This window comes from Leptonychotes weddellii, chromosome 9 (genome assembly GCF_054177405.1).
Source record: "Leptonychotes weddellii isolate Sample4059 chromosome 9, ASM5417740v2, whole genome shotgun sequence".
Classification (NCBI taxonomy): Eukaryota; Metazoa; Chordata; class Mammalia; order Carnivora; family Phocidae; genus Leptonychotes; species Leptonychotes weddellii.
The window spans coordinates 75,073,655-75,099,739 of NC_138377.1; the positions used below are offsets into that span (position 1 = coordinate 75,073,655).

Consider the following 26,085-nt stretch of genomic DNA (forward strand, 5'->3'; position numbering starts at 1 on the left):
GAAGGCAGTCGCTTAACCAACTGAGCCACCCAGGCGCCCTGATTTTCTTAATAATATTTTCTTCTTCCCAGCTAATATTATTGTAAGAATACAGTATAGAATACATATAACATACAAAATACGTGTTAAGCGACTGTTTAGGTCATCGGTAAGGCTTCTAGTCAAGAGTAGGCTACTGGTATTAAGCTTTTAGGGAGTCAAAAGTGATATGTGGATTTTTGATTGTGCAGGGGTCGATGCCTCCAATCCCAGTGTAGATCAAGGGCCAATTATATATATTTTTTCTCAATAGTTAACAACAAAAGTCTTAGCCGATACCTCATTGACCCAGATTTGGTCATGTGCCCATCCCTGAACCAATCACTCTCACTCACTAGTTGCCCCTACTATATGTCTAGAGCTGGGTGAAGGGGGAAGCTCACCAGAAGGGTGTGATTTGACAGTGGAGCTGTTCCCCAGTGAAAAGGTGAGGTATAACCCTGGGAGAAGGGGCTGTTTTCCAAGGAAGCAAAACACTGGGGAGACCAAAAAACATGTCCGCTATCCCTTACTTGGCTTCTTTTTAAGAGGAAGGAGTCTTGGAGCACCTGGGTGGGTCAGTTGGTTAGGTATCTGCCTCAGGTCACGATCCTGGGGTCCTGGGATCCAGCCCAGCCTCAGGCTCCCTGCTCAGTGGGGAGTCTGCTCCTCCCTCTCCCTCGGCTCCTCCCTCACTGCTTGTTCTCTCTCTCTCTCAAATAAATAAAATCTTTAAAATAATAATAATAATAATTTTTTAAAGAAGAGGAAGGAGTCTTGGTCTGGAATAATGAGTTTTACCTTTTGTCTTTGTGGAAAATGGTTTTTAAAAACCACAATCTGGGGGCACCTGGCTGGCTCAGTCAGTAGAGCATGTGACTATTGGTCTCGGGGTTGTGGGCTCTATCCCCACATTGGGCAAGGAGCCTACTTAAAAAATAATAAAATCTTTAAAAAAACCCCACACACAACACAATCCGGATGTTGATGTTCTCTTTATTACCAGATTGTTACTGCTTCTAGGTTTTGGGGGAGATTTTTTTTTTTTTTTTAAGATTTTATTTATTTATTTGACAGAGAGAGAGAAAGCAAGAGAGGGAACACAAGCAAGGGGAGTGTGAGAGGGAGAAGCAGGCTTCCCGCGGAGCAGGGAGCCCGATGCGGGGCTCGATCCCAGGACCCTGGGATTACGACTTGAGCCGAAGGCAGACGCTTAACGACTGAGCCACCCAGGCGCGCCTTTTTTTTTTTTTTTTAAGATTTTATTTATTTTGGGGGAGATTTTTTTGGTGGGGGTTGTTTAGTTGTTTTCAATGCAGAGAGATAGGAAATATTTTCTTAGGAAAAAAAGAAATCATGAGTTATATTTATATATCTAATTCAACTCTAACATTGCAGAGTTGTTACTTAAATTATTTGATTTTGTAATATTACATATTTTCTTTTATGGTAAAAAAAATCTTGGTACCTAATGACATTAATATAAGTTCTTATTTATCATATAGCATACATGTCAAAGTTTTGAAATAATGACATTATTATTATTATTTCTTATGATTCGTATTTCTTTATGATTTGGGTTTTTGACCTTAGGATCTATCCCAAGAGGAATAAAGAGTCAAAATACTACATTTTAAGTCGCTTGAAATAATTCTTTTTATGTGTGTGGTCATGTCACCAACTTGATATGCAGTTAAGCTCCTTTGCTTCAATTTGCTTTCAGCTTTTACAAACTGTTTTTAAAAATTGTCTTTCTTGGGGCACCTGGGTGGCTCAGTCTTTAAGCATCCGCCTTCGGCTCAGGTCATGATTCCAGGGTCCTGGAACTGAGACCAGCATCAGGCTCCCTGCTCAGCGGGAAGCCTGCTTCTCCCTCTCCACTCTCCCTGCTTGTGTTCCCTCTCTCGCTGTCTCTCTCTCTGTCAAATAAATAAATAAAATCTTTTAAAAAAATTGTCTTTTATTTTGGCTTTAAGGAAAAAAAAAATTTTTTTAAGTAGGGCTCCATGCCCAACATGGGGCTTAAACTCATGACCCTGAAGTCAAGACTAGCAACACTCTACAAGACTGAGCCAGCCAGGTATCGCTTGGCTTTTTAATTATGTACAAATTTACTTGGTTCCTAAGTCAAAACTCTTTTCAGTTATATTCAGTTTTACTTCCATCCCTATTCCCACCACCTTATTCCCTCCTTCCCCCTATAGGTAACCTTTTTATGAATTCTTGATTGGGGTTTATCCTTCCATTGCATTAAGAGTTTCAGACAAGAGGTGCATGCCGTGTGACCTTAGCAAGACATTGCATCCAGTAGGAGGGTGAGATCCCCCAGTACAGGGAGCTTCAACTCAACACGGGTATATGGAGTTGTCATGGGGGCTGGCATGGGGAGAGAGACACGCTTAGACACACAAGGAGATACAGAGAGAGAGAGAGGGCTGGGTCACAGGGATAGCAAGACTTCTTCAAGCTCTGAGGAATGGTGTTAAAACCAAAACAAAGAATCTACAATTATTTCAAAATTTTCTAAGTTAAAAAACAAAGCGTAAGTCCTAGAAAGAAAAAACAAGAGCGCCCTCTGTTGGCCGCTGTTGGACTGCACATAATCTGTAGTAGTAAACTACAGCCGCGGCCCGGGGTGCGTACTGGGTTAGCTTGAGTCAAGAAATGTGCCCTGGGGCTCCCTGATCTCAGCTCAGGTCTTGATCTCTCAGAGTCGTGAGTTCAAGCCCCGAGTTGGGTGCCACACTGGGTGTGGCGCCTACTTAAAAAAAAAAATGTACCAGGGCGCCTGGGTGGCTCAGTCGTTAGGCGTCTGCCTTCGGCTCAGGTCGTGATCCCAGGGTCCTGGGATCGAGCCCCGCATCGGGCTCCCTGCTCAACGGGAAGCCTGCTTCTCCCTCTCCCACTCCCCCTGCTTGTGTTCCCTCTCTCGCTGTGTCTCTCTCTGTCAAATAAATAAATAAAATCTTTAAAAAAAAAAAAATGTACCCTCAACTGACCTGGGGGCCTGCAGGGCCCACACCAAATTTACTCTCTGCTCTCCCCAGCTCTCAAGTGCTACAGACCCTGGGATCTATGCTGACTCTAAATATCTATGTTACCACATCTTGGCAAGAAAGATCTTTATTTTCCTTCCTGCACTTATTTTCCTGGCATAGAAAACAACAACGTTGCTGTCGTCCCTTGCCAAAGATACGACAGTAACGACATTGCCCTCTCAAGGTATATCCTTACGTAGATAGTATGTCAGTGTGAGGGAACAATGTCGAACAATGGGAAAAGGAGGCATGTTTCTGGCTTCCGCCACTTACTAGCTGTGTGTCCTTGGGCAAATTCCCTCACCTCTCTGAGCCCTGGTTTCCTTATCTGAAAAATAAGAATGATAGTATCCAATTCACAGGCTGTTTGGGGGGCTTACCTGAGTGGTGTGTACAACGCTCCTGATGTGGGATGTCAGCACGACATTACATAAGGAGCCTCAATAAACAATAGCTCCTACTACTGTCATTATTTCCTTTCTGTTTCACAGGAAATTTGCGAGAATCCCCGATTTATCATTGGTGGAGCCAACAGAACTGACATCTGTCAAGGAGATCTAGGTAGGCAAGTCCCCTGAGATCATATCCAGCCAAACAATCAAGGGGTGATTAAAAGGTGTGGTCCCTTTACAGGAAGTAAAGGGACAATAATCTGGTTTTGGTCTTAATGCATTTTGGGGAGGAGGCTTTTCTAACAGTACTTCATGCCCATGTATCTATGTGCTGGTGATGGCTTCATTTACTTTCTGTTCCTCCCACATCTCTCATCAGTTCTTTGCCTCCTGTCACGGGAGATATGCCTCGTTCCACAGCATCCTCCCTAGAGTCTCAAGGACACTTGCACACCCCACTCCGCAAGATAAAAGCCTTGCTTTTAACTGTACCCACTCCCTTAAAAGAGAGCTCTGAAACTGCGCACCAAGCACGTCCCTGGAATCTATATGGAATCTGTATGCACACGGAAAGTGCACTTGTAACTCACTCTCTTGTTGACAATGCCCCAGCGTCGCTCCATATGAAAGGAGTCTTTCCACAAAGATGGCAGTTGCCACAGGATGCGCGTCCAGTGTTCTGTCTGGGTGGTCAGCTTGGCTCTTCCGCCAGACCTTCCTCTCAGGAAGTATTCTCTCCGGTGTGGACCGCGGGAAAGCTCTGCGAAGCAAAACTGGAGAGAACATCAACAGGCATAGTTTAAAAGTTGCGGGGAAAGAGCATCCAAGACCCAGTGAAACGAACTTGGCTTATTTGGCCCCAGAAAGAGAGGCTAAGGAGGTTTTCAGTATCTGGGTTCCTGCACCCGGGGGAAGGCTGCCTACAGAGCCCTGGGCAAGCTCATAATCTGGACCTTCTAACAGAAACTGTTTCAAAGGAGAGGCTTGCTTCTTCTGGAGGGGGGTGGGACGTGGTGGGGGAGGGCGGGGGGGGGAGGGCTGCTGGCCGCTCTTAGTCTCCCCTCTGCAGGCTCAAGGATGCCCTCACATCTGCACAGCCAAACAAAGGCCTTGCACAACTTAACCCATCCTCCTTAGAGGGCAGCTCTGTGACTGCGAGTGTACCAGGCATGCCCCCTGGGCATTCTCTCTCTCTCTCTCTCTCTCTCTCACACACACACACACACACACACACACACACACACATATAGCAAAATGACTACACACCATGCTCTGCCAGAAAGGAAGTTCAGGGACTAAGAAAATATCCCCACCTCATTCTATTGTGAGCAATGTCTTCGTGCCCCCTGTAAACTGGTTGCAGGGCAGCTGCCCAACCGACTTTCCTTCCAGTACCAATGGGCTTGGCCGATGGCTCTCAGATGCTCAGGCTCCCCCAAAGGGGAGAAATGCACTCAAGTTGCAAAGGTCTGGGCAGTGCAGATTTCATATGGGTGTTAGGAAGAATGACCCAATGTTGACCTACTGCTCTGTCTTCCTTGAGGCCCAAAAAGTAAGTGAGCTTATATTACAGATGGAGGAATTGCCTACAGCCTTCAGGTAAACCTGTCAGAAGGGAGTAGGTTACCCTGACCTCATTGCCAAGGGACCACTAGCAAACTGCTCTGGGTCGACACCTCTGGAAGTAGGACAGTGAACACTGAGTGAACTCGTTCGGCAGAAGGGTCAGCTGGGATGGGGCCTTTTTCCTCCCCGGACGTAACCCCTGCCCTGTACTTGCCTGCAGGGGACTGCTGGTTTCTCGCAGCCATTGCTTGCCTGACCCTGAATGAGCGCCTGCTTTTCCGAGTCATACCCCATGATCAGAGTTTCACCGAAAACTACGCGGGGATCTTCCACTTCCAGGTGAGGGAACTAGAGTGTGGTTAAGAGGCCCAGCTGCTGTCCACCCAGCCCCGGTCTCCTGGCCTTGCCTTCCCAGCAGCTTCAGGAAAGGTTCCACCCACATCCTCCCCGCCTTGGCCGTGGGCAGGGACCCCCTTAAGGCCTCAGGCCTGCGAGGAAGCAGTTGTTTATCTCTGACCCCTGAGCCTGTCTCCCCCTGCCCCCCACCTTCCGCTGTGCCCCAGAAAGGCAGGAAGACATCCTGTTTGCTGGCCTGTGGGTCTATTTTTGCCTCTCCGGCTGGTTGGCTGCTACGCTATTACCCACATCCCTTCTCAAGTAGGTCCCAAGCTACTAGCAATGGGAATTCATAAGGCCCTTTGGTTCACGAAGGAAACAACGGGCGCCCTGCGTGATTATGGCTCCTTTTCTTGTTGCCCTTTAAGGCGGGTCTATACGGCCTCTCGCACTCCCCTTTTCTAGGACCTGGAAGAAAAGTCTGGTCAATCTGGGGACCAGGCTTCTGGTTCGGCCCCTAAATGAGTCTTTGGTTTCCAGACGCAATTAAACCACTGGAAATTTTCTAGATCCAAATTGTCCTGTCAGAGAGCCAAATCCTGGTGCTGGCCCAGCACTGAAGTGATTCCACATGTGGGGATCCAGCAGAGGCTGGGATTCTGAGGCATCGATCTGTTTCCAGCCCTGGAAGCTCCTAATGTCCTGGAACTGACCTGAATCATCACTTGGTGTACCTGCTGATCTTGTACCTCAGCACTGAAGGCCTCAGAAAAGGTCCCTGATCAGGTTCAGGTTCACGGTCCTGCTGCCCCCTGGAGCATGGGTAAGGCAGCCAGGTCCTCATTTTTGTTTCTCTCCTGGGCCATCAAGCTACTAAGTATCCCTCTGATATTTCAAGGGTCTTATGCCTCGAGGGTCATATATATAAAGACCAGATAGATTTTTGCCCTCTTTTCAATAAGGGAGAAAATGTCATTAGAAAGAGATTAAACCGTATTTGGCCTTCTTCAGTTAAAACTGATTTGTTCAAGAAAGAACAACATCCAGGGGCGCCTGGGTGGTTCAGTCGGTTAAGCAGCCGACTCTTGATTTTGGCTCAGGTCATGATCAGGGCCGTGAGATTGAGCCCCATGTCGGTCTCTTCGCTCAGTGTGGAGTCTGCTTCAGATTCTCTCCCTCTCCATCCAGCTCATGCTCTATCTCAAATAAATAAATAAAACCTTTAAAAAAGAAGAGAGAGGGGCGCCTGGGTGGCTCAGTTGGTTAAGCGACTGCCTTCGGCTCAGGTCATGATCCTGGAGTCCCGGGATCGAGTCCCGCATCGGGCTCCCTGCTCGGCAGGGAGTCTGCTTCTCCCTCTGACCCTCCTCCCTCTCATGCTCTCTGTCTCTCACTCTCTCTCTCTCAAATAAATAAATAAAATCTTAAAAAAAAGAAAAATTAAAAAAAAAATAAAAAAGAAGAGAGAGAGAACAACATCCAGAACTGGAATTAGTAGACAATGATCCTGTTACAGCCAGAGTCTATTCTGGGCCACTTCCCTTTTCCCTGTCAATCTTTCTTCTTCAGCAGCAATTTCTACCTTGTTTGTCATCAAGAAATCTATAATCAATACGTCACCCTCACCTAGACCAGTAGTTCTCAACACTGGCTGCACATTAGAATCAGTTAAAATACCTAAAATACAATACGTAGACCCCACTCCAGACCTACTGAGCAGGAGAATGAAAATCTCAAGTCCTCAGATGTGCACGGAGCACCTACCATCCCCAGGACAGGCCTGGACTGTGTGGAAGAGATAAAGTGGTAGGTACCTCACTTTCTGCCCCCGAGGAACTCACGGTCCAGTTAGACAAAGATACGCACGTCCCAAACCATAAGAGTATGGACAAGCACCAAGGCGCAGAGTGGAGGAAGTGGGACTGCTTGTCAAAGAGACTCTAAGGAATGTGGAGTAGAGACACGTTTCCCAAAGGTGGTCTGACAATGTGACTCGTTGTTTTTGTGCAGTTCTGGCGCTACGGAGACTGGGTGGATGTGGTTATCGATGACTGCCTGCCGACTTACAACAATCAACTGGTTTTCACCAAATCGAACCACCGCAATGAATTCTGGAGTGCTCTGCTGGAGAAGGCTTATGCTAAGTAAGGCAACACTTTAGGATGTGAGGCAGGGCTAGAGGTGGGGGGCTGCAAACTCCAGCCAAAGTCTTGTCACAAGAGAAGGTATTTGTGTGTGCATGTGTGTGCGTGTGTGTGTTTGTGTGAGTGTGTTCAACTGTGACCCAAAGTCAGAGACGATCGGGTCTAGGCAGCAATGGCTCAAACTAAAAACACTATATTTAAGAGTAGAATGAAGACATGTGTAGAAAATCTTTAGATTTAGGGGCGCCTGGGTGGCTCAGTTGGTTAAGCGACTGCCTTCGGCTCAGGTCATGATCCTGGAGTCCCGGGATCAAGTCCCGCATTGGGCTCCCTGCTCGGCAGGGAGTCTGCTTCTCCCTCTGACCCTCCCCCCTCTCATGTGCTCTCTCTCTCTCATTCTCTCTCTCAAATAAATAAAATCTTTAAAAAAAAAAAAAAGAAAGAAAATCTTTAGATTTAGCTTCCCATAGCGAGCACTTTAATTCTGCCTTTAGAATTAAAGGTTGGTGTTGCAAGTCTTGGATCTGAGCATTGTATCTGTGAAGCTCACATCCCAGGGTCTTGCTTGGCTCAACCTCCTGATCTTGCAGTATATTAATAAAGTCATGTTATCTCTCAACTCCGAAGCTTCACCCCAGCTACTACTAATGGCTTTAATGGAACCCTTCCTTAGGGTTTAGGGTATGGTGGAAAGAGAACTATCAGGAGGTAGGAATAGCTGGGTTCCTGTCCCAGTGCTTCCAGGTCTCTGGTGCCTTGGGTAAGCCACTTGGCCTCTGGAGCTCAGTTTTCCAATGTGAAGAAAGGGAGTCGTAGTATCCATCCCATTAGCTTACAGGGTTGTTGGGGGATTAGATAAGAAAACGTCACAGGACCCGAGAGTAAAATTCTGGTGGCATGGCACCTGGGTCATGTCTCCTGGAACCCTGTGATCTCAGATTGGTCTTCATTCTGTCTCCAAGGCTCCACGGTTCCTATGAGGCTCTGAAAGGCGGGAACACTACTGAGGCCATGGAGGACTTCACAGGAGGGGTGACTGAGTTTTTTGAGATCAAGGATGCTCCCAGAGACATGTACAAGATCATGAAGAAAGCCATCGAGAGAGGCTCCCTCATGGGCTGCTCCATTGATGTAAGTCTGGGGTGTGGGATGCAGGGCAGGGAGCTGCCGACTGTCAGGAAGCTTGTCATGTGATGAATAGCAGCATAGGGCTTTCCTCTGGGACAGGGTGGATGTTTTGTTTTAGGAAGCAGGCACTGGCTCTCAACTTCGAAAATTCCTCAAGGAAGAAGTGTTCCTGGGGATTTTCACCAAAGAGATGGGACAAAGACATTCCAAGCCCTGGACTTTAGGTAGAAATAGGTCCAGAGGCCTGCATCAGCATGGGCCTCCTGTGGTCAGTGGGGTTCAGCCTCAGCATGGCCCAATTAAGCTGGCCACATACCTGGTTCTGGACCAGAGCCCGCCATTCCCCAAGACAGCCTCCCAGTCCCTGAGCTTTGGTCTTGTCTCTCTTAGGACGTGGGCTTTGTGTTGTAATCTGAGAGACGCTTGGCGAGCAGGCACGGCCTCGGTGTGGCAGAGTGGTGTGAACCGAGACTGGGGCCAAGGGGAAGGAGATGGTAGGCTGGCCAGGCCTCCTGACTTTCAGGAGACACACCTGCCCTGGAGACTGCTTGGTGTGTAATAGTCTTGGCCCTTTCCATCACTGAGGAAGGGGCCCAAGCTGAATTCCCGAATTTCCTTCCTTTCCCCATACTCCAAATGGGTCCAAAAGCATGGGAAGATCAGTTAGCGTTAAACACCCATAGATGAACATTTTCTTTCTGTATCACTTTTCTCCATCTTGTCTCCATTCACGCTGTTTATCTCTCCTCTTTTCCTTGTCTGTCCCCTTCCTTCTCTCTGTCTCCTTCCCTTTCCATCACCCTCCCTTGTTTGCTCTCGCTCCCTCTCCTGCACTGTCCTTGTCCCCATCGGGCATCAGGATGGCACAAACATGACCTATGGAACATCACCTTCTGGACTGAAAATGGGGGAGTTGATTGCGCGGATGGTGAGGAATATGGATAACTCGCAGCTCAGGGACTCAGACCTCATCCCCGGAGGCTCAGATGACAGACCGACCCGGGTGTGTACACCTTCAGTTGTCAGGACTGACCACCCCTCTGACCTGCATGACCCGGGCCTCCTGGTGTTAGATTCCCCTCAGCAGCCAGTGCTTCCCACACTGACCTCTGTGTGGGCCTCCCAAGGGTCTGGGTTGGAATAACTTGCCCACTCCAAGGCTCCTGAAGAAGGTGGGAGAGACCGGATTTGGAGGGAATCTCTGTGGGAGTTCCTTCACACCCGTGGTCCTGGCAGTTTGATAACAAATTAACAAGCAGAAATACAAGAGAGACTTCACTTATTTTAAAATACTTCTCCTCTTCTAATTCATTCAATTGTTCCTTCAACACATATTTATTGAGCTCCTACTGAGTGCCAGACACTCTTCTAGTAAACATACAAAATAGTTTTTGTTCACTAGAATAGTCTCTTCCCTCATGGAGCTATATTCTAGTACTTTCGGAAGTAATGCACGTTCACTGAAGAATACTGCCTGAGCCATCCAGAAAAGCACAGAGGAAAAATTAACCTACATTCTCTCCCATCTAAAGGTAGTAACTCTAAGTATCTAGTATACATCCATCTAGGATTTTTCTTTGCATACAGTTCATCTAAATGTTTGTTTTTAAAATCTCATATTCTATGTACCTCTTTGCAGTTATGCTTTTCTCAGCTAGCTTTATGTTCTTAATATGCCAGTATGAATTATATTGTTAATGTGTCTCCTAAAACATTTTTTGGTGGCTGCACAGTATGCTGACATACAGATAAGTTATAATTTATTAACCCAATACCCTATTATTGGAAAATTGGATTGTTTTCTCTTTCTTATGTTGGCTATTATTTTTAAATGCTATCATGAAAACATTCTAAGAGATACGTCTTTGTGTGTGTTGTGATGATCCTTTGGGACAGATTGCCAGGGGATGATTTGCTAGGTGTGCATAAGTAATGCCAAAGGAGTTGTTTCAGGTGGTTTCCCAGGGGTCTCCTGCCCCATCCCTTTCTATTCAGCATGATCTGGGTCATGTAAGGACTGAGATGTTAAAGAGGCTAAGATGCCAAAGAGCCCCGGCTCCACCCACATCCCTGAGCTTGAAAAGGCTCACGATCTGTACAGCCCAGCATGGCTGCCGGAAGCTCTTCTTAAAGCTGTCACATTACCAGGCAATGTGAAGCCACAGAAATACGGTCTAGGGCTCACTGGGCGTTGGAGATCCTACCCCTCTGCCGAGCATCTCCTGGGGCTGCCACTTGGGAATTTCTGCAAATGGAAAAGCTTCTCCTGCCCCTTAGGCTGAGTCATGTCTGAGCAGGACTCACCTCGGGCCTCCTCCAGATTCCCCTCCCTGGGCACTGTGACTCTTGATTTCTCGAGTATCATGTTCTCGGTGGGTCTGGAGGACGTGAAGGGATATACAGAAAGGAGGTTAGACCTATATGTTTCATCTAACCTCTTTTCTCACTTCTTTCCTCTTCTGGGAGGAGTCAGCTCTGGGTGGGCTCAGGGGAAGGGGGGAGCCTGAGTCCCAGGGCAGCCGCCATCTGTCCCTGTTCCTCCTCTGAAGACCCCAAGAGATCCAGAAAGGAGGAGTGGGGATGTTCTCGCCTACCTCGACATCGTCCCAGCCTCACATGGATCTCCAGTGGTCAGAACAGACCTTTTCGGGGCCACCAGCTTGAGGGGAACCACTGGTCTCTGCTGTGTCTTCTTGCCTCTCTGAAAGGGCCAGCAGTGGTCCTCGCACGGCCGGGAGGCCCCCTTTCAGAGTGCGGAGGGGTCCTTGTCCTCGCAGAACCTGGAAAATTACCTCATGTGCACTTTGTCTCAGAGGAAACAGAACTTCTGCCGCCCAACCCCTGACAGGCTGTCTGGTTTTTGCTCCACAGACAATTGTTCCGGTTCAGTATGAAACAAGAATGGCTTGCGGGCTAGTCAAGGGCCATGCCTACTCTGTCACTGGGCTGGAGGAGGTGAGGCTGGTGGGGCGGGAGCCACTTGGGTCGCCTTCCGAAGTCAGGACTTAGCTTCCTGGGCCCCTTCACCTCTGCAGAGCCTGCCTCCTCTCGGGACAGGGGAGGGGGGTGTTCTGCTCAAGGTCTGGGTCCAGTGCCTGTGGCTGGAGGCCCCCCACCCCCACCCCCACCCCCCCGGGACGGGTAGAGGTGGATCTTGCCACAAGGTGGCGCTCAGATCATCTTTGCTTTTAGTGCTAAAGTGGCAGTTTTCCCCACATTTCCAGGGAACAAATAGAAATCGCTTTGGTTTTATGGAATTGATTTCACGGGCTCTCGTGTTTCCTGTTCTCCGGGAGTTGAACAGTTACAATATTTTGCTCCTCTTGGCACGTCTGGCTGGAGACAGGAAACTTGTCAGGACCACTGTGCACAGCTGGGCAGGCTGGGCCCCATCCACAGGGATTGGCAGAGACTGGAGGAAGGGGCACCTTTTTCTAACCGGTCCACCTGTGGGGGCCATTTGTCTGTAGTCCCTCAGCCGGCAGGGGTGTTTTGTTTTGTTTTGTTTTCTAATTCAAACAGAGACACCTAGTGTGCTAGACTGGCCCCACAATTTACACCCTCCCTCCTCCCCTCAAGCTCATAATGGCTGGGAAAATCACTTCTTAGCAGATAGTCGAGCCCTGACCGCTGCAGACTCAGTCTTAGGGTGCTGACATTCCCTCTGCCATTCCACAGAGAGCCTCTGATTAGTCTCCTTGACCAGGACCAGGCAGGACAGCCCCTGTACAGGATTCTCTCCCTATCCCCATCCTAGCCCTCAGGGCAAGACAGAAAACCCCCTTTCCAGGAAGGCCCAGACCAAGAGAGCTTTTTCTCTTTGTCCAAGGCCCTGTTCAAGGGAGAGAAGGTGAAGCTGGTGCGGCTGCGGAACCCCTGGGGCCAGGTGGAGTGGAACGGCTCCTGGAGTGATGGGTAGGTGGCGGGGGCCCGCAGAGCCTGGGGCCAGGCTGTGTTGGATACTGCACCATAAGAGTACTACAAATTACCCTCAAAACCCATGATCCGCAGAGGGGAAGAGGGGATGTGGGCTCCAGGGGAGGGCCCGCAGAGGAGCCAGGGGAGCTGAGTATCCACAGACCTCACTGATGGCCATTGGCTGAAAAGGAAAGATTCTAGAAAGCATGGGCTAGGTCCAGGTAGAAGCAAAGTTTGAAGGCAGGGGTCTGGACTAGAGGAGTGATTTCCCTTCTCTGTTTCCTTATCTGTAAAATGGGAGCAATGTTACCACTTACATGGTAAGCTGGAGAGTGCCTAGCTAGTGCTAAGATTTCCTCTCCTTCGCTGCGCCTGAAAGATCTTGCTGCTTATCACCGAGAGGAACGAACCGGGTGCAGCAAAAGTAACAAACACGGGCAAGTTGTATGATGGCTCGAAAACATTTACAAAGCTTTTAGAGTGCACGCAATCACTGGATCCCAATTGCCTCACTGAGTGGGGGGCAGCCCCTCGAGCTCTTTCATTCCCGAGAGGACATAGCCGGACTGCGTAGCTGCGCGTGCGCTCTTCAGCCCCTGGGCTTACCTCCACCCAGGGCACCAGCATTGCTGGTTCATTCAGCTCTACCTTCACTTAGTATCACTGAGCACCTGCTGGACAGCAGGCACAGGTCTGGGCACTGAGGATATTCCCTGAACAGGCAGCCTCCCCGGAGAGACTGGGATAATCTGTTGACTCTAGTCTTCCTACTGCCTCTTGCAGACATTCGCGGCATTCCTTCCCTCAGCAGTGAGACAAATTGTCACTTCCTCTGTGCCCAGACGTTACTACCTGGGGACTTAGAAATGAACAGGGAGGCACAGGCCCTGCCCCTGTGAACTTTAAGTTCCAGTGGGAAGGACAAAACGACCACTAATAATGAAGATAAAGGTCCCAAAGGGGGAGTCCCTCACCTAGTTTGGGTGGGATAGGAAGAGTAGAGAAAGGTTGCCAGAGAGAGCCACATAGGACTTAGGCTCTCTGCTCTGGGAAGGCCCTCAGGGCCCCGTCAGCGGCCCACTAGCCCAGGTCACCCACAGGGACCCTCGCTGTGTTCTCCAGCCCCATAGTTTGGTGTCCAGCCTTAACACACATCCTGCCAATGCCTCCACGCTGGGACTGCTGACAAGTGGGGCCCATCTCTGGGTCACGCAAGGAGACCACCCTCCCTGCTCTGGGTCCCTCCTTCTGCTCTCCGGAACCTCCATTTCCCCTTGAGCATTCCCTGACCCCAAGCCCTTCCTCAATCCCTTACCTTGCCAAGGACAACCCAGTTTAGCTTTATTCTCCTCAGCATGACTGAAACACACATGTGCTTCATTTCCTCCCTCCTGAGGAGAGTATGGAAAACCAGCCAGCCTTTAGAAACACGCAGCCAGGCTATTTCCTGAGGTGGCAGGAGAAAGGAAATGTTTACATGCTTGGTCTTCTTCTCAGAACTCAAACAGTTATTTATTGGAGGGCAGGCGCTGGTCTAAAACTTTTGCATGTGTTATTTCATTCATTGTTCATCGCAGCCCTCTAAGTAGATGATAATACTCATTCCCCTTTTGCAGTTGGGAAAGCAGACGCTGAGAGGTTAAGCGACATGCTCAAGGTTACGCAGCTAGTACTGGTATTATTAAATGGAATCCTGAGGGGCGCCCAGGTAGCTCAGTCTGTTAAGTGTCCGACTCTTGATCTCAGCTCTGGTCTTAATCTCAGAGTTGTGAGTTTAAGCCCCATGTTGGGCTCCCTGCTGGCCATGAAGCCTACTTAAAAAAAAAAAAAAACTACAACTAATGGAATCCAGTTTGTCTATTTCCAGAGGTCAACTCTTAACCTTTAAAGTGTGAGGGGGGATAAAAACAAACGAACAAACAAACAAAAAACAAAAAACTGAGCCAGAGAGGGATCAAGCCCTTACAAACCCATTTAAGGTCTTACTCCTGCGGATGGTGAGAAGCCATTATTGGGTTTTACACGGAGGGGATCAGATCAGATTTCCATTTTGATGCTTCATGCTTGCTGCAATTTGGAGGTGGGCTAGTCTTTCAACATATTTCTCTTGATACCTCCTGCACCAACCTACCTCAGGTCTCCCCTTCTTCTTCCTTCCCTAATTCCTCCATTTTCCCTCCAGTTGGAAGGACTGGAGCTTTGTGGACAAAGCTGAGAAGGCTCGTCTGCAGCACCAGGTCACTGAGGATGGAGAGTTCTGGTGAGTCCAAGACCCAGGAGGACCCCGAAGGGTAAGGGATGAGGTGGGGAGCTGAAATCTCAAACCTCAATCCCCGGAAAGAGGCCATCAGACCCCGGCCCTCAGGAGATCTGGGCCCTGTTCTCCTCCTCCAGTCCAAGGCCCAGCAAGGATGGGGTTCTGAGAGGAGCCGACCAGGTCACGGTGGTGACTGAGCCTGGGACCAGGCCAGCATGATGTGGCTCCTGCCTCACCTGTGCCCCTCTGTGGCACACGCGGCTCCAGCTACTTGCTCCCTGGCCTTTGCAGAGCTGTCTTCTGAGCCAAGGCAGCTCTACTTTGCTCACCCAATGCCATGCTCACCCTTCACTCAGATCATTTCTACTCAGCCCTCAAGTCTCAGCTTAAAGGGAACTTTCTTCAGGATCCCCTGTTTTGCCCAGGCCTGCGATTAATTAGTGAGACTCATCATCCTCGAAATTGCTGGCTTAGTTGTCTGTCTCTCTTTCTGCTGAGCCCAGCACAGTGCCTGGGTCCAGTGCAGAGGGACACTGTTCCATTGGAGAACTAAATGCTGCCAAGCTCTCCCATCAAGGACACAGAAGTTTGAGTCATTACCGGAAGAGATGCTAGTTTGGGGTGCAGACATGAGAACAGATAGTGTGTACCCTAACGAGGAGAGACAGGGTCCTCTCTGGGGCCGTGCCCGAGTTTGTCTGAACTGTCTGATTGCGCTGCGCTCGTCCCAGCCTCCCACATGAGTCTCTCTCTTCCAACCCCTCAGGATGTCGTATGACGATTTCATCTACCATTTCACGAAGCTGGAGATCTGCAACCTCACAGCCGATGCCCTAGAGTCCGACAAGCTGCAGACGTGGACAGTGTCCGTGAATGAGGGCCGCTGGGTGAGGGGCTGCTCTGCCGGAGGCTGCCGCAACTTCCCAGGTGGGAGAGGCTCGGGATGGGGGAAGGGCCGCGCAGAACCAGTTCCAGGGGGAGCTGAGTCTGTACTAAGTTCCCGGGGGGTATCTTGTCTTACGAAACCCTCCCCATTTTACCGAGAAGGAGACGGCCAGGCTGAGGAGCGTGCAGTAGGGAGCTGGTAACAACTTTTAAGCAGGACACCGTGTCAGAACGATGCTGCATTCCTAATGCTGAGGATGGGACTGAACCCAGAGTTAGCGGCGACGGCAAGGGTGCAAGCCAGAGATGATGAGAGCCGGAGCAAGTCCCTGGCAGCGGAGATGGAGGGAAGGGGGCAGATTCAGGGGACAGAATATTGGGTGAAGTCCCTGAAGAGTGACTTCAAGTTTCTCAGTTTGGGGGGGCCTGAGGGGATGGGGTCAGTGTCGCAACATAAGACACACAGGAGAAAAAACTCAGCGTGTTGTTGGCTTTTCGGTGGAGTTGGTCGTGGGCTTGTAGGGAGGGGAGTTGAGCTGGGGACATGGGAAGTTTGAGGCCCCTGTAGAATATCCAGGTGAAGATGTGTCACAGAGAATTGGATGCACAGATTAGAGGTCCTTGGTTGTATGATTAGAACTCAACATATATTTGTGGAAGAGAGGATGGAAAGAAGAGAAGAAGGAAGGAGGGAAGACAGAAGGGACAGAGGTAGGGAAGGAGGGAGGGAGGGAGTCAAATGCAGATGGGGGCTGGGATCTGCATCGAAATTATGCAGGGACAGTTAAAAAGTGGATAAGACGGCCTAGGGGTCGCAGAACAGTGGGGTGGGAGGAAGGCCTAAGCCCACATCCCAGGGACCAACAGCATTTCAAGGGCAGGCGAGGAAAGGGAAGCCATCAGCAGAGACTGAGAATCACAGTTCAGAGAGGGAGGAGGAGCCAAACAGCCAAGCAGTGGGGCTCCATCTGTAGAAAGGTCAAGGCTACCCACTGCTCCCCCCACATCATTTGACAAATGCCGGAATCACTCCTTCTGTATTTATTGAGCACCTAGAGGCAGGAGATAAGCAGGTCCCCTCTGTCTTATTCCTCTTCCTGCCCGTTCTCTGAGAGGCAGATCCGAACGTACATTTCCTTCCTGGGGGGCACAGACACTTTCTGGACCAACCCACAGTACCGTCTGAAGCTCCTGGAGGAGGACGATGACCCCGACGACTCTGAGGTGATCTGCAGCTTCCTGGTGGCCCTGATGCAGAAGAACCGGCGGAAGGACCGGAAGCTGGGGGCCAACCTCTTCACCATTGGCTTTGCCATCTACGAGGTGTGCAGCTCCTGACCAGCTTCAGCCCCAGACACACATACATTGCTCAGAGGGGAGGGTTTCGGGGGCTTCCCCAGTACTCAGTGACCCCCAGAACTCCTGGTATCAGGCCCACTTGTGTCAGAAGCTCTTAGATATTTGTCACAGGAGGAAAAAACTCAGGATGGGAGAGGCGGAGTGGGGCTGGGGCTGGCTGGATAGGTGGTGGGAAATCAGGCTTCTGCATTCACTCCATGCTTGCTGGCATTCCCTTCCTGCGTGCTTTTCATCCCGATTCAGATGTGAAATCCACAGAATCTGAGCATCTTCTTTTTTCTGTTTCTCCCCAAGGTTCCCAAAGAGGTATAGAAGTGGCAGTGGCCAACAATTGTGTGCAGCATTGCCCGGGGGTCCTGTGTCCGTCAGTGGCACGTCGGGAAGCTTCCTGGTGGGGTTTGACGGCAGGACTATGATAGGGGAGGGTCTTGCCTGTGTCACGAACTCCAGAAAGGGTGCCTCAGGGTGACCTCCCGACTGTCACCGTCATGATGTGCCCTTTCTCCCTTCCCACCACAGTCACACACATGCTCTCACACATTCATATTCATGTCTCACACGCATGTGCACACAATTGCTCATACTCATACACATTTGCACTCACAATTACACACACACACAGTCACACAGACACATTCTGAGGGTGACTGCCCTCTTTGGGATGGAGGAATCGCCTCCCTCAGACCCCAGCCAAGGCCCCTCCTGCCTCCTTGGGGTCCTTCCCCAGCCTGGAGGTGATTTGGAGCTGACCAGCAGCAGTTCCGGTAAGTGGGGGAATGATAGACTTGGCCTTCACTTCTGAATCACAACAGAAAAGGAGGAGGAAATGGGGTAGGGAGCTCCAGGGATATTGAGCTATTTGAGGCCTTGGGAGTCGGAGGTAGGTAGGTCATGACTGTGAACTGGGTGACCAGGGAGTCGGGAAGAGACCCCCAGGGGGCTGTGAGCAGGACTGGTGTCCTTCGCAAGGAGCTCAGTCCCTTGGCTCTTCTCTCCATCAGATGCACGGGAACAAACAGCACCTGCAGAAGGACTTCTTCCTGTACAATGCCTCCAAGGCCAGGAGCAAAACCTACATCAACATGCGAGAGGTGTCCGAGCGCTTCCGCCTGCCTCCCAGCGAGTACGTCATTGTGCCCTCCACCTATGAGCCCCACCAGGAGGGAGAATTCATCCTCCGGGTCTTCTCCGAAAAGAGGAACCTCTCTGAGTGAGTCAGCCCCCCGTTCCCAACCTGTCCCTAAAAGCCCATGCAGCCCATTCCAGAGATTGGAGGCATGAGGTAGCTGGGCCAGTCCCCTCTAGAAGTCCTGGATAGGCTGACCAGGCTGCCCCTCTTCCCCTGCTCCCGAGCCACTGGTCCCACCTCCTCCATTCAGTCAGTCTGTCATCCCACAGATACTTCTTGAGCATCTGCTGTGTTCCAGGCACTCTTCTTCTAGGCACTGAGGATAGGCAGTGAATCAAACAAAGAAATCCCTGCCCTCGTGGAGTTTAACATTCTAACAGGAGACAAGGCATGGGGAGAAACACACACATATATATGTTAGAGGAAGATAAGTGATAAGAAAGAAAGAGAGTAGGGAACAGGGAGAGGAGGCATTGGGGGTGATGGAATTTTTAGGTAAGGTGGCCAGGGAAGTCAGCACGGCCATATCCTGCATTTTTGGTCACTGCAGATGAGCTCATAAGCCCAACTCCTCTGAACTCTCCCTTGAAAGAAACACAAGGTCCCTGGGTAGGTGGCTGGGCCTGAATTTGAGGAGCTCTGGGCAAAGCCAACAAGAACCCATGTGTGTGCCCTTGGCTGCTGGGGCTGGTGCCGACATGAGGCTGGTTCCTGCGGTGGGAGAATTAGGTCCTGGGGTTCCTTTGAGGTCAGTCCCGATCTGGCTCTGAGAAGCTGCGTGACCTGAGCAAATCCTCTCTGTGCTTCCTGCTTGCTCCTGGTGACACTGAGACCCTCCCCCCAACCATTTGTGTTTCTCACAGGGAAGTTGAAAATACAATCTCCGTGGATCGGCCAGTGGTGAGTGGTTTGGTTCTAATGTGTGAAAAGGTCCCGAAGGTCACCTTCCCTAATCCAGGCAGGGAGAGAAGGGTGGGGGGAGGGGAGAGAGGGTACTGGCAGAGGAAGATGGGAGTCGGGGGGCATGCAGAGCAATTCTTTCACATTCTTGCAATTTTTCTTTGCCATGACTAGAGTAACAGGCCTCATGGCGCTGGGGCCACATAGCCCAGGAGCTAGGACATGCAGAAGGGAGTCCTAGAGGGGAGAAGCGGTTTGAACTGCTAGAGGGAGGGGTCAAGGCCATAGGAAGGGACACCAAGGGCAGCAACTAGCTTGCATTATGAGGGCCAATCTCAGATACATAATATACACACTGGCTCTGGAGTCAGTGTCAAAACCTGGGTCCTCCACCTACCACCTGGGTGATTTGGACAAGTTACATAACCCCTCAGTTTTCCTCCTCTGTCAAATAGGGATAATAGGAGGTGCCTTGCAAGGCTTTTGTGATGTTGGAATCTGTGAGATCATGTATGTGAAGTGTCTGGCACAGCATGGGCTCCCACATGGTGGCTATTAGTCATGGGCTTTATATCTTACAAGGTACTTCTCCCGTGCATTACCTCACCTGATTCTTGCAAGGTTTCTGAGATGCAATAAGATTATTATCCCTGGCATTAAAGTAAGGGAGGAGAGGCTCAGTGGGGTTAAATGGCTCCCTTGAGTTCCCAGAGCTCACAGGTGGCAGGGCTGGAACTGACATCCAGATTCCTGGAGCCCAGGCTCAGGCTCTTTCCTTGGTCGCCATGCCGAGACCTGTTCCCAGGGATGTGAATCCCAGAGTTACAAGCACAGAGTTGGCGTTATGTGGTGTCTCCTTGTATTAAGGAGTCTTGTGCCTGCCTTGGGCCTTGGGGCCCTGGTTTGTAAACCAGTCCCTTGTGCTGTGTGACTTTGGCCAATAAGAGGACAGCAAATGCCCCACCGAACTGTCTTCTGGGTAGTCATACTCACGGTTCTAATCCTGACCCTGTCGAAGTGCCTTCTGAATTATCACGGGACACTGGTTTTAGTATTAAGTGCATTTGGTTCTGCTCTTATCTTTTATTTTATATATTTTTAAATATTTTATGTATTTATTTGAGAGAGAGAGAGAGAGAGCACACGCAAGGGGTGGGGCAGAGGGAGAGGGACAAGCAGACTCCCCTGAGTGTGGAACCCAATGCAGGGTTTGACCCCAACATCACGACCTGAGCCGAAGTCAGACGCTTAACCCACTGAGCCACCCAGGCGCCCCCATTCTTATCTTTAAACATTAGTCATCAGGGTAGTGTATTTATCAGGAATTTCAAACTCAGGAGAGTATGGGAACTGGCATGCCACATGAACAGGGCAGGCAGGTGTGGGGGTTTGGATGTCCCTGGACACACGCATATGGCCTGCAGCTCTCAACTGACTCTTAAGCTTCAGAGGGACAACTGGAGTGGTGGTGACTGTGGCATCTGGAGGGCGCAGACAGCAGCTACTCTCAGCTCCCCATTTTTGCCACAGCAGGTCGCAGGCACATGCAGCCTGCCAGACCTTCTAGTTTTATTTTTTAAAGCCCCAAACCTAGGTTTCCATATTAAGTCTCTCCCTACGTTAAATATTTGCAAAAACAACAACAGAAAAAAACAAAAAAGAAAACAAAACCCAAAACTCTGTAAATCAAACAAAATTCATTTTTAGGCCAATTTGGGTGAGCCACTTCTTTTGGTGTTTTAGTAACTAACTTCCATTAAAAATACAAAACACTGGCACCTGGGTGGCTCAGTCGTTAAGCGACTGCCTTCGGCTCAGGTCATGATCCCAGGGTTCTGGGATCGAGCCCCGCGTCAGGCTCCCTGCTCGGCGGGGAGCCTGCTTCTCCCTCTCCCGCTCCCCCTGCTTGTGTTCCCTCTCTCGCTGTCTCTCTCTCTCTGTCAAATAAATAAATTAAAAAAAAATACAAAACATTAGCCAGAAGATCCCTTTCCTGGGCGGTGTCCAGAATAGGAGTGGACTATAAACCAGGGCAGCCGCCAGTCTCTGAGCCCGGAAAATTCTCACCTCCCTTCACCCTCCAGGCCTCTTTTGGTTCTATGTAGCCCAGATTCCTGGACCCCGGAACCTCACCCGAAGCTGAGGACCAGGTCACAGGGAAGCCAAAAGCCACTGGGTTTTCTGGAAACTTGACTTTCACTTATTCTGCATTTATTGTTTCCTTTCCTTATGCAGAAAAAGAAAAAAATCAAGGTGGGTGTAACAGGGTGAGTGGGCAGACAGCAGAGGGTGTTTGTGCATGTGTGTGTGTGACAGCATGTGTACCAGACTTGCCTCCTCCCTCACTGCCCGCCCCCCCCCCACCACCCTCCTGGGCCCGAGGTGCAGCTCTGGGTGTGGACCAGTGTTACACTGGCCAAGGGAAGGCTGCATGCCAGGCACTCTTCCAGGTGCTTTGCATGGATATACTCAATCCTCACAACGACCCTGTGAGACTGGTACTGTTAGTATCCCCACTTCCAGAGGACAACAAGGTACAGATGAACTGACCTGTCTAAGGCCACAGAGCCAGCAAGTGGCAGAGCCCGCACTGGGAGCCGGGCAGTCTGGCCCCAGAGTCTGCTCGGCACCCCCATGCCCACCTCTCCAATGAGGGAGGGAGGGGATGGCCAACCAGTGAAAACGGGCCTCTTGCAAAAACCAGAAGGAGCACCCCTTCTTTCTCAGAAGTGGGTTTGGCTCTGCTAAGCAAGGCTTGATTCTTGGGAGGAATGGCAGCTGGTTGTTTCTCAGGGTACAGTGAGATAGGTGTGTGAGGGTTTCCAAGGAGACGGTCTCAAGATGCCAGCCACCTGCTCTGTAGACAGGACTGCTCCTTCTCCCTCCTTTCTTTTCCCTGCCTGCTCCCCACTCCTCCTTTTTCCTTGGCCTGCTGGGGTTGGAGCAGAAGAGGATGCCCAGAGAGGCTAAGTCATTGCCGGGGCTCTTATTCCAGGAGAAGCTCTTGTTCCAAATCCCCTTCTAGACAGGTGACCTCTCGTTCCAAACGCAGGCTCCGCTAAGCCATGGGACCCAACAGACTCGGCATGCTGTGTCCAGCTAGCAGTGGGGAAGAGGGAAGAGATCTTCACCCTCACAGCCCCAGAAGAGCTCATCAACCTGACTGGTTTAATGGGGAATGAGAGCTACCTGGGCAGCTTCCCCTCGTGGGGTCTTGGTAGGTTGTGGTGATTTATGGATTCACCAGGGCCTCTAAGATCTCCTCCTATGTGTCCTGGTTATAACCATTTGGCTGTAAGGACACTATTGCTAAAGGCGACCATGTGTGCTTAAAGCATCTCAGGGGCCTCCGAGCAAAGCTTTCATCTGGGACCAGGGGCACTGTTCCCTTTGTGTGATTTTAGAATTCCAGACTACAGTTGTTGAGCAATTCAAACTCTCTCCTACATCCTTGTTCCATTTACCCCATAACCTTCCCATGGTCTCCAGGGCCTACCCATGATGGCTAACCCTTTCCAAATTTTGGGTTGACCACTCAAGAGTGCCATCTGGAAATGACTGACCTTTGAGCATCCTCAAGCCCATGAGGTAGTAGCCATAGGCCATCAGACAAGGTTTGGTGTTAGTGTTTATGGTGGTTCCTGGAAAGATCCAACATAGAGGTCCTCTGAGTATTGAAGCTGGTGCAGACCAGAGCTGACATTGATCAAGCACCTACCACATATGAGACACTGTGCTAGGGGTAAAACATACACTGCTTTCTGTTACAACAGTATCTATAAGGTAGGTGCTATTATCATTCCCTTTCTATATATAGTTTACAGATATTCAGAGAAGTGAAGAAACTTGCCCAAGGACACACAATTAATGAGTGGGGAAACTGGAAGCCATATCTATCTGCTCTAAACCCATGTTTCTTGCCCTCAACAATCTGGTTCAGGCTCCTTACACTCCAAGACCTGTGTTATCCAGACCCACACTTAGGCCCGGAGACGTGTGCCTTAGCAGGGGTGACCCATGGACACACCACGTCCAGAGGCACACATTTCCCCTCCAACTGTGATCCACACTGGCTCTAGGACCCCTACAAGAATCAGTTGCTTGAACAAAACCCTTTGCTTGAAAGGCAGGGCAAGCCAGGGCCTTTGGGGCCTGCTGGGAACCAAAGTTCTGGAAGCTTGTTTCCACAGGTCTGCCCATGGTGCTGTTCTAGATGAATAGCATGGGAAAGCAGACGGAGATTCAGAAACTGGTCAGGTTGCTTTTCTGCATTGAGAGACTCTGATTGCCCCATTGCTTTCTGCACGGCAGCCACAGCCCTGACACCCTAGCCTTCTTCTAGTTTTCCCTGTGCAGCGTATGGCTCCAGCTAGGATCCAAGTAGCATGGCAACTGCTCTCTACTCTTTTTGTGTCCTCTTCACTTGCATGAGCATGTCTTGAGTCTGAAATATTTTGCAGTACAATTTTATACTCGGTATCTCATGCGCACCCCCACCCAAGAGCCCTATGGGAAAGGTCAAGCAGGTTTTGTCATCCACATTAATGGATGAGTAACCTGAGTCCAGAGAGGATATTGCTTGTATGTGAGGGCAGCGCTGGACTTCCAGCTCAGTGTTCTGACCTCTCCCCCACTGACCGTGCCACTAATCTGAGACCTTTTTTCAGTCTGTCCTCTGCAGAGTCATAGAGGTTCCTTGGCAGTGCCTCCCAGCTACCATGGGTGACATGGGTGTGCTGAGGGAAAAAAGCTCTACCCTCTTCATTGAGCAGAGAAGCTTGTTCTTAATGACTTCATATACACTGGGCTTCTGGAGAAATTTAATTTGAACAGTATTTCCATTTGAAAAAAAAAAAAGCCTCCATGATATTTGAAAATCATTGCACTAAATCACACTGCTTCTAACATTCTTAGCATTTTCATGTGTACTGACGGCCTTGTTTAACCCTCAGAGCTCCACCATCAGGAGATAAGGAACTGAGATAGTTTCTATAGTTTACAGATATTCAGAGAAGTGAAGAAACTTGCCCAAGCACACACAACTAATGAGTGGGGAAACTGGAAGTCATACCTACCTGCTCTAAACCCATGTTTTTACTTGAAACATGCTTGAAAGGCAGGGCAATGGAGGCCCATCAAGACTTAGCATCTTTCCCCAAATCACAGACAGCTTGCTAGTGGCAGGGATGGAGCTGGGACTGAGGTTCAAGAGCTCCCAACTCTGCTCTTCTCTTCATTGGACAAAGCTGCTCCAGGAAGGAGGCTGCATCCATGTGCCCGCTCAGCCTGTAATCCCTGCTTCCTTCCTGCCCCTTCCCCACTTCCCTCTTCTCTCCAGCCCATCATCTTCGTTTCGGACAGAGCAAACAGCAACAAGGAACTGGGTGTGGACCAGGAATCAGAGGAGGGCAAAGACAAAACGAGCCCTGATAAGCAAGAGAAATCCCCACAGGTTTTTGAGCATGTGGCATGAATGGGGTGGCCAGCGTACCGTGGGGTCCTCTGGATTGTAGGGGCTGTAGGGTGGGGTGTCCCTATAGCATCTGGAGGTTTGGATGTATCCCACTGACCTTTTCTCTCATCATGTTCTCCTAAAATTTGGGGTGCTGCTTGGGTGAATGTCTTGGGGGTTGGCAGCCATTCCACCCCAGTCCTGGACCTGGAAAGGACAGGCTGAGCCTGCCCGCTGGAGCCCCCAGCCCGGACAGTGAAGGAAAGGGGAGGCAAAGTCTGAGACGCAACAGCTTGAGAGAGCCCAAGACAGAGCAACCCCTGTTTCCTGGTATCTTCGAGCTCTTGACAGTGAGAGGATAGAGGATAGTAGCAGAAAAGGGGGTGGACCTCAGAAATGGAGGCCCGCAGAGCCCAGGGAAGGGTATTCTATTGAAGTGGGGAGAAGGGGGCATAGAAAGCTTAGTGGAGCTGAGGCTAAGGGACCAAAGCCCACAGACAAAGCCAGGGCCACGTCCTCTATGCTGCAGTGTCCATGCAGCGGAGTGGGGGGTCCTCTGAGGACTTAGCCTTGAAGACACAGGTGGACACAGGTGGCTGGAGGTGTCAGAATGCTCTGGTCCTCTCTGTCCTTCTCATCTGGTTGAGAAGGTCAAGTTGAAAACAGTGGGGGGAAGGCTCTAGCTGGTGGGGGTGGGGAGAGAGGGCCAAGGGGGCTGTCCACATGTCTGCATGGCTGACGTAAGCTCTCTGGCTAGGATGTCTGGAATGAAGGGTCACTGGGGCCTAGAGGATTCTCACTCCAGCTCACTAGGCTCAACTAAGAAAGAAAAGCCTTTGTCCTGTATCCAGCTCCTGCTGCCACCTAGGCCTGTTTAGGCACTCTGGCTCCTTCGGCCCTGAAAGAACTTTCCTCCTGCATCTGCCCATCTCCCTGATTACCTGTGAACCAGTTTTCCTTTGTGCTTCCACAGTCACGGCCTGGCAACACTGACCAAGAGAGTGAGGAGCAGTTGCAATTCCGGAACATTTTTAGGCAGATAGCAGGCGATGTGAGTACTGCCGACCCTGACTCCTCTCCTGCTCAAATGACTGGTTATTTCATTATTGTTCAGTAGGGGTCATTAGGCTTTTGGTGGAAGCAGGGGCTATGTATGTGTAGCACAGAAAAAACCCACCAGTCAGGTCCTAGACCATCATCTGCTTGGGTGGCTCAGAGGCCTTTTTGCCCTGAGCTGCCCACTGCAGTCTGGACGTGGAGGGCGCCGTGTCTTCCTTGGAAAAGCCCCGGCTTCCCAGGACAGCATGGCAGTGATGGAGACTTGACAAGCACAGGGACTTGTTTTGCAAACCCTGTGCTCCATCAGGAGCTGCCCTCTAGAACTGTTCTTCTCTACTCCCTTCCTCCTCAGGACATGGAGGTCTGTGCAGATGAGCTCAAGAATATCCTTAACACGGTTGTGAACAAACGTGAGTGGCTCACAGTGTATATGGAGGACGGGCAGGCAGGAGCGGGTGTCCGGGTACCTGAAAGAAGCTCCTCACTCTTTTCCCTACCGCCCAG

General features: G+C 50.3%; 2 protein-coding genes across 16 annotated transcripts in view; one reads left to right on the forward strand and one right to left on the reverse strand.

The window, feature by feature from the left end:
• The window catches only part of LOC115940389 (uncharacterized), a 54,407-nt gene extending 42,908 nt beyond the window's left edge, over positions 1-11,499 (reverse strand). For 3 of the 9 annotated variants that reach the window (XM_081831015.1, XM_081831014.1, XM_081831013.1), the window contains exons 1-4: positions 11,217-11,499; positions 10,927-11,000; positions 4,039-4,221; positions 3,330-3,384 (exon numbers count right to left, since the gene is read on the reverse strand). In XM_081831015.1, the coding sequence (XP_081687141.1) occupies positions 3,330-3,384; positions 4,039-4,221; positions 10,927-11,000; positions 11,217-11,224 (320 nt within the window). In that variant the 5' untranslated portion in view covers positions 11,225-11,499. Of the gene's footprint in view, positions 1-3,329; positions 3,385-4,038; positions 4,222-4,761; positions 5,239-5,560; positions 6,571-10,926; positions 11,001-11,216 lie in introns of those variants that run through there. The other 6 variants (XR_014148604.1, XR_014148603.1, XR_014148597.1 and 3 more) reach the window with 4 other exon arrangements.
• Positions 1-26,085, forward strand: part of CAPN3 (calpain 3) — a 46,703-nt gene that overhangs the window by 18,183 nt on the left and 2,435 nt on the right. The window contains exons 2-18 of one of the 7 annotated variants that reach the window (XM_081830994.1): positions 3,548-3,617; positions 5,235-5,353; positions 7,361-7,494; positions 8,457-8,625; positions 9,482-9,625; positions 11,494-11,577; positions 12,452-12,537; positions 14,723-14,800; positions 15,564-15,724; positions 16,836-17,005; positions 17,336-17,347; positions 18,043-18,251; positions 19,034-19,070; positions 21,306-21,323; positions 24,409-24,522; positions 25,496-25,573; positions 25,934-25,991. In XM_081830994.1, the coding sequence (XP_081687120.1) occupies positions 3,548-3,617; positions 5,235-5,353; positions 7,361-7,494; positions 8,457-8,625; positions 9,482-9,625; positions 11,494-11,577; positions 12,452-12,537; positions 14,723-14,800; positions 15,564-15,724; positions 16,836-17,005; positions 17,336-17,347; positions 18,043-18,251; positions 19,034-19,070; positions 21,306-21,323; positions 24,409-24,522; positions 25,496-25,573; positions 25,934-25,991 (1,741 nt within the window). Of the gene's footprint in view, positions 1-3,547; positions 3,618-5,234; positions 5,354-7,360; positions 7,495-8,456; positions 8,626-9,481; positions 9,626-11,493; positions 11,578-12,451; positions 12,538-14,722; positions 14,801-15,563; positions 15,725-16,835; positions 17,006-17,335; positions 17,348-17,389; positions 17,806-18,042; positions 18,252-19,033; positions 19,071-21,305; positions 21,324-24,408; positions 24,523-25,495; positions 25,574-25,933; positions 25,992-26,085 lie in introns of those variants that run through there. The other 6 variants (XM_081830997.1, XM_081830996.1, XM_081830995.1 and 3 more) reach the window with 6 other exon arrangements.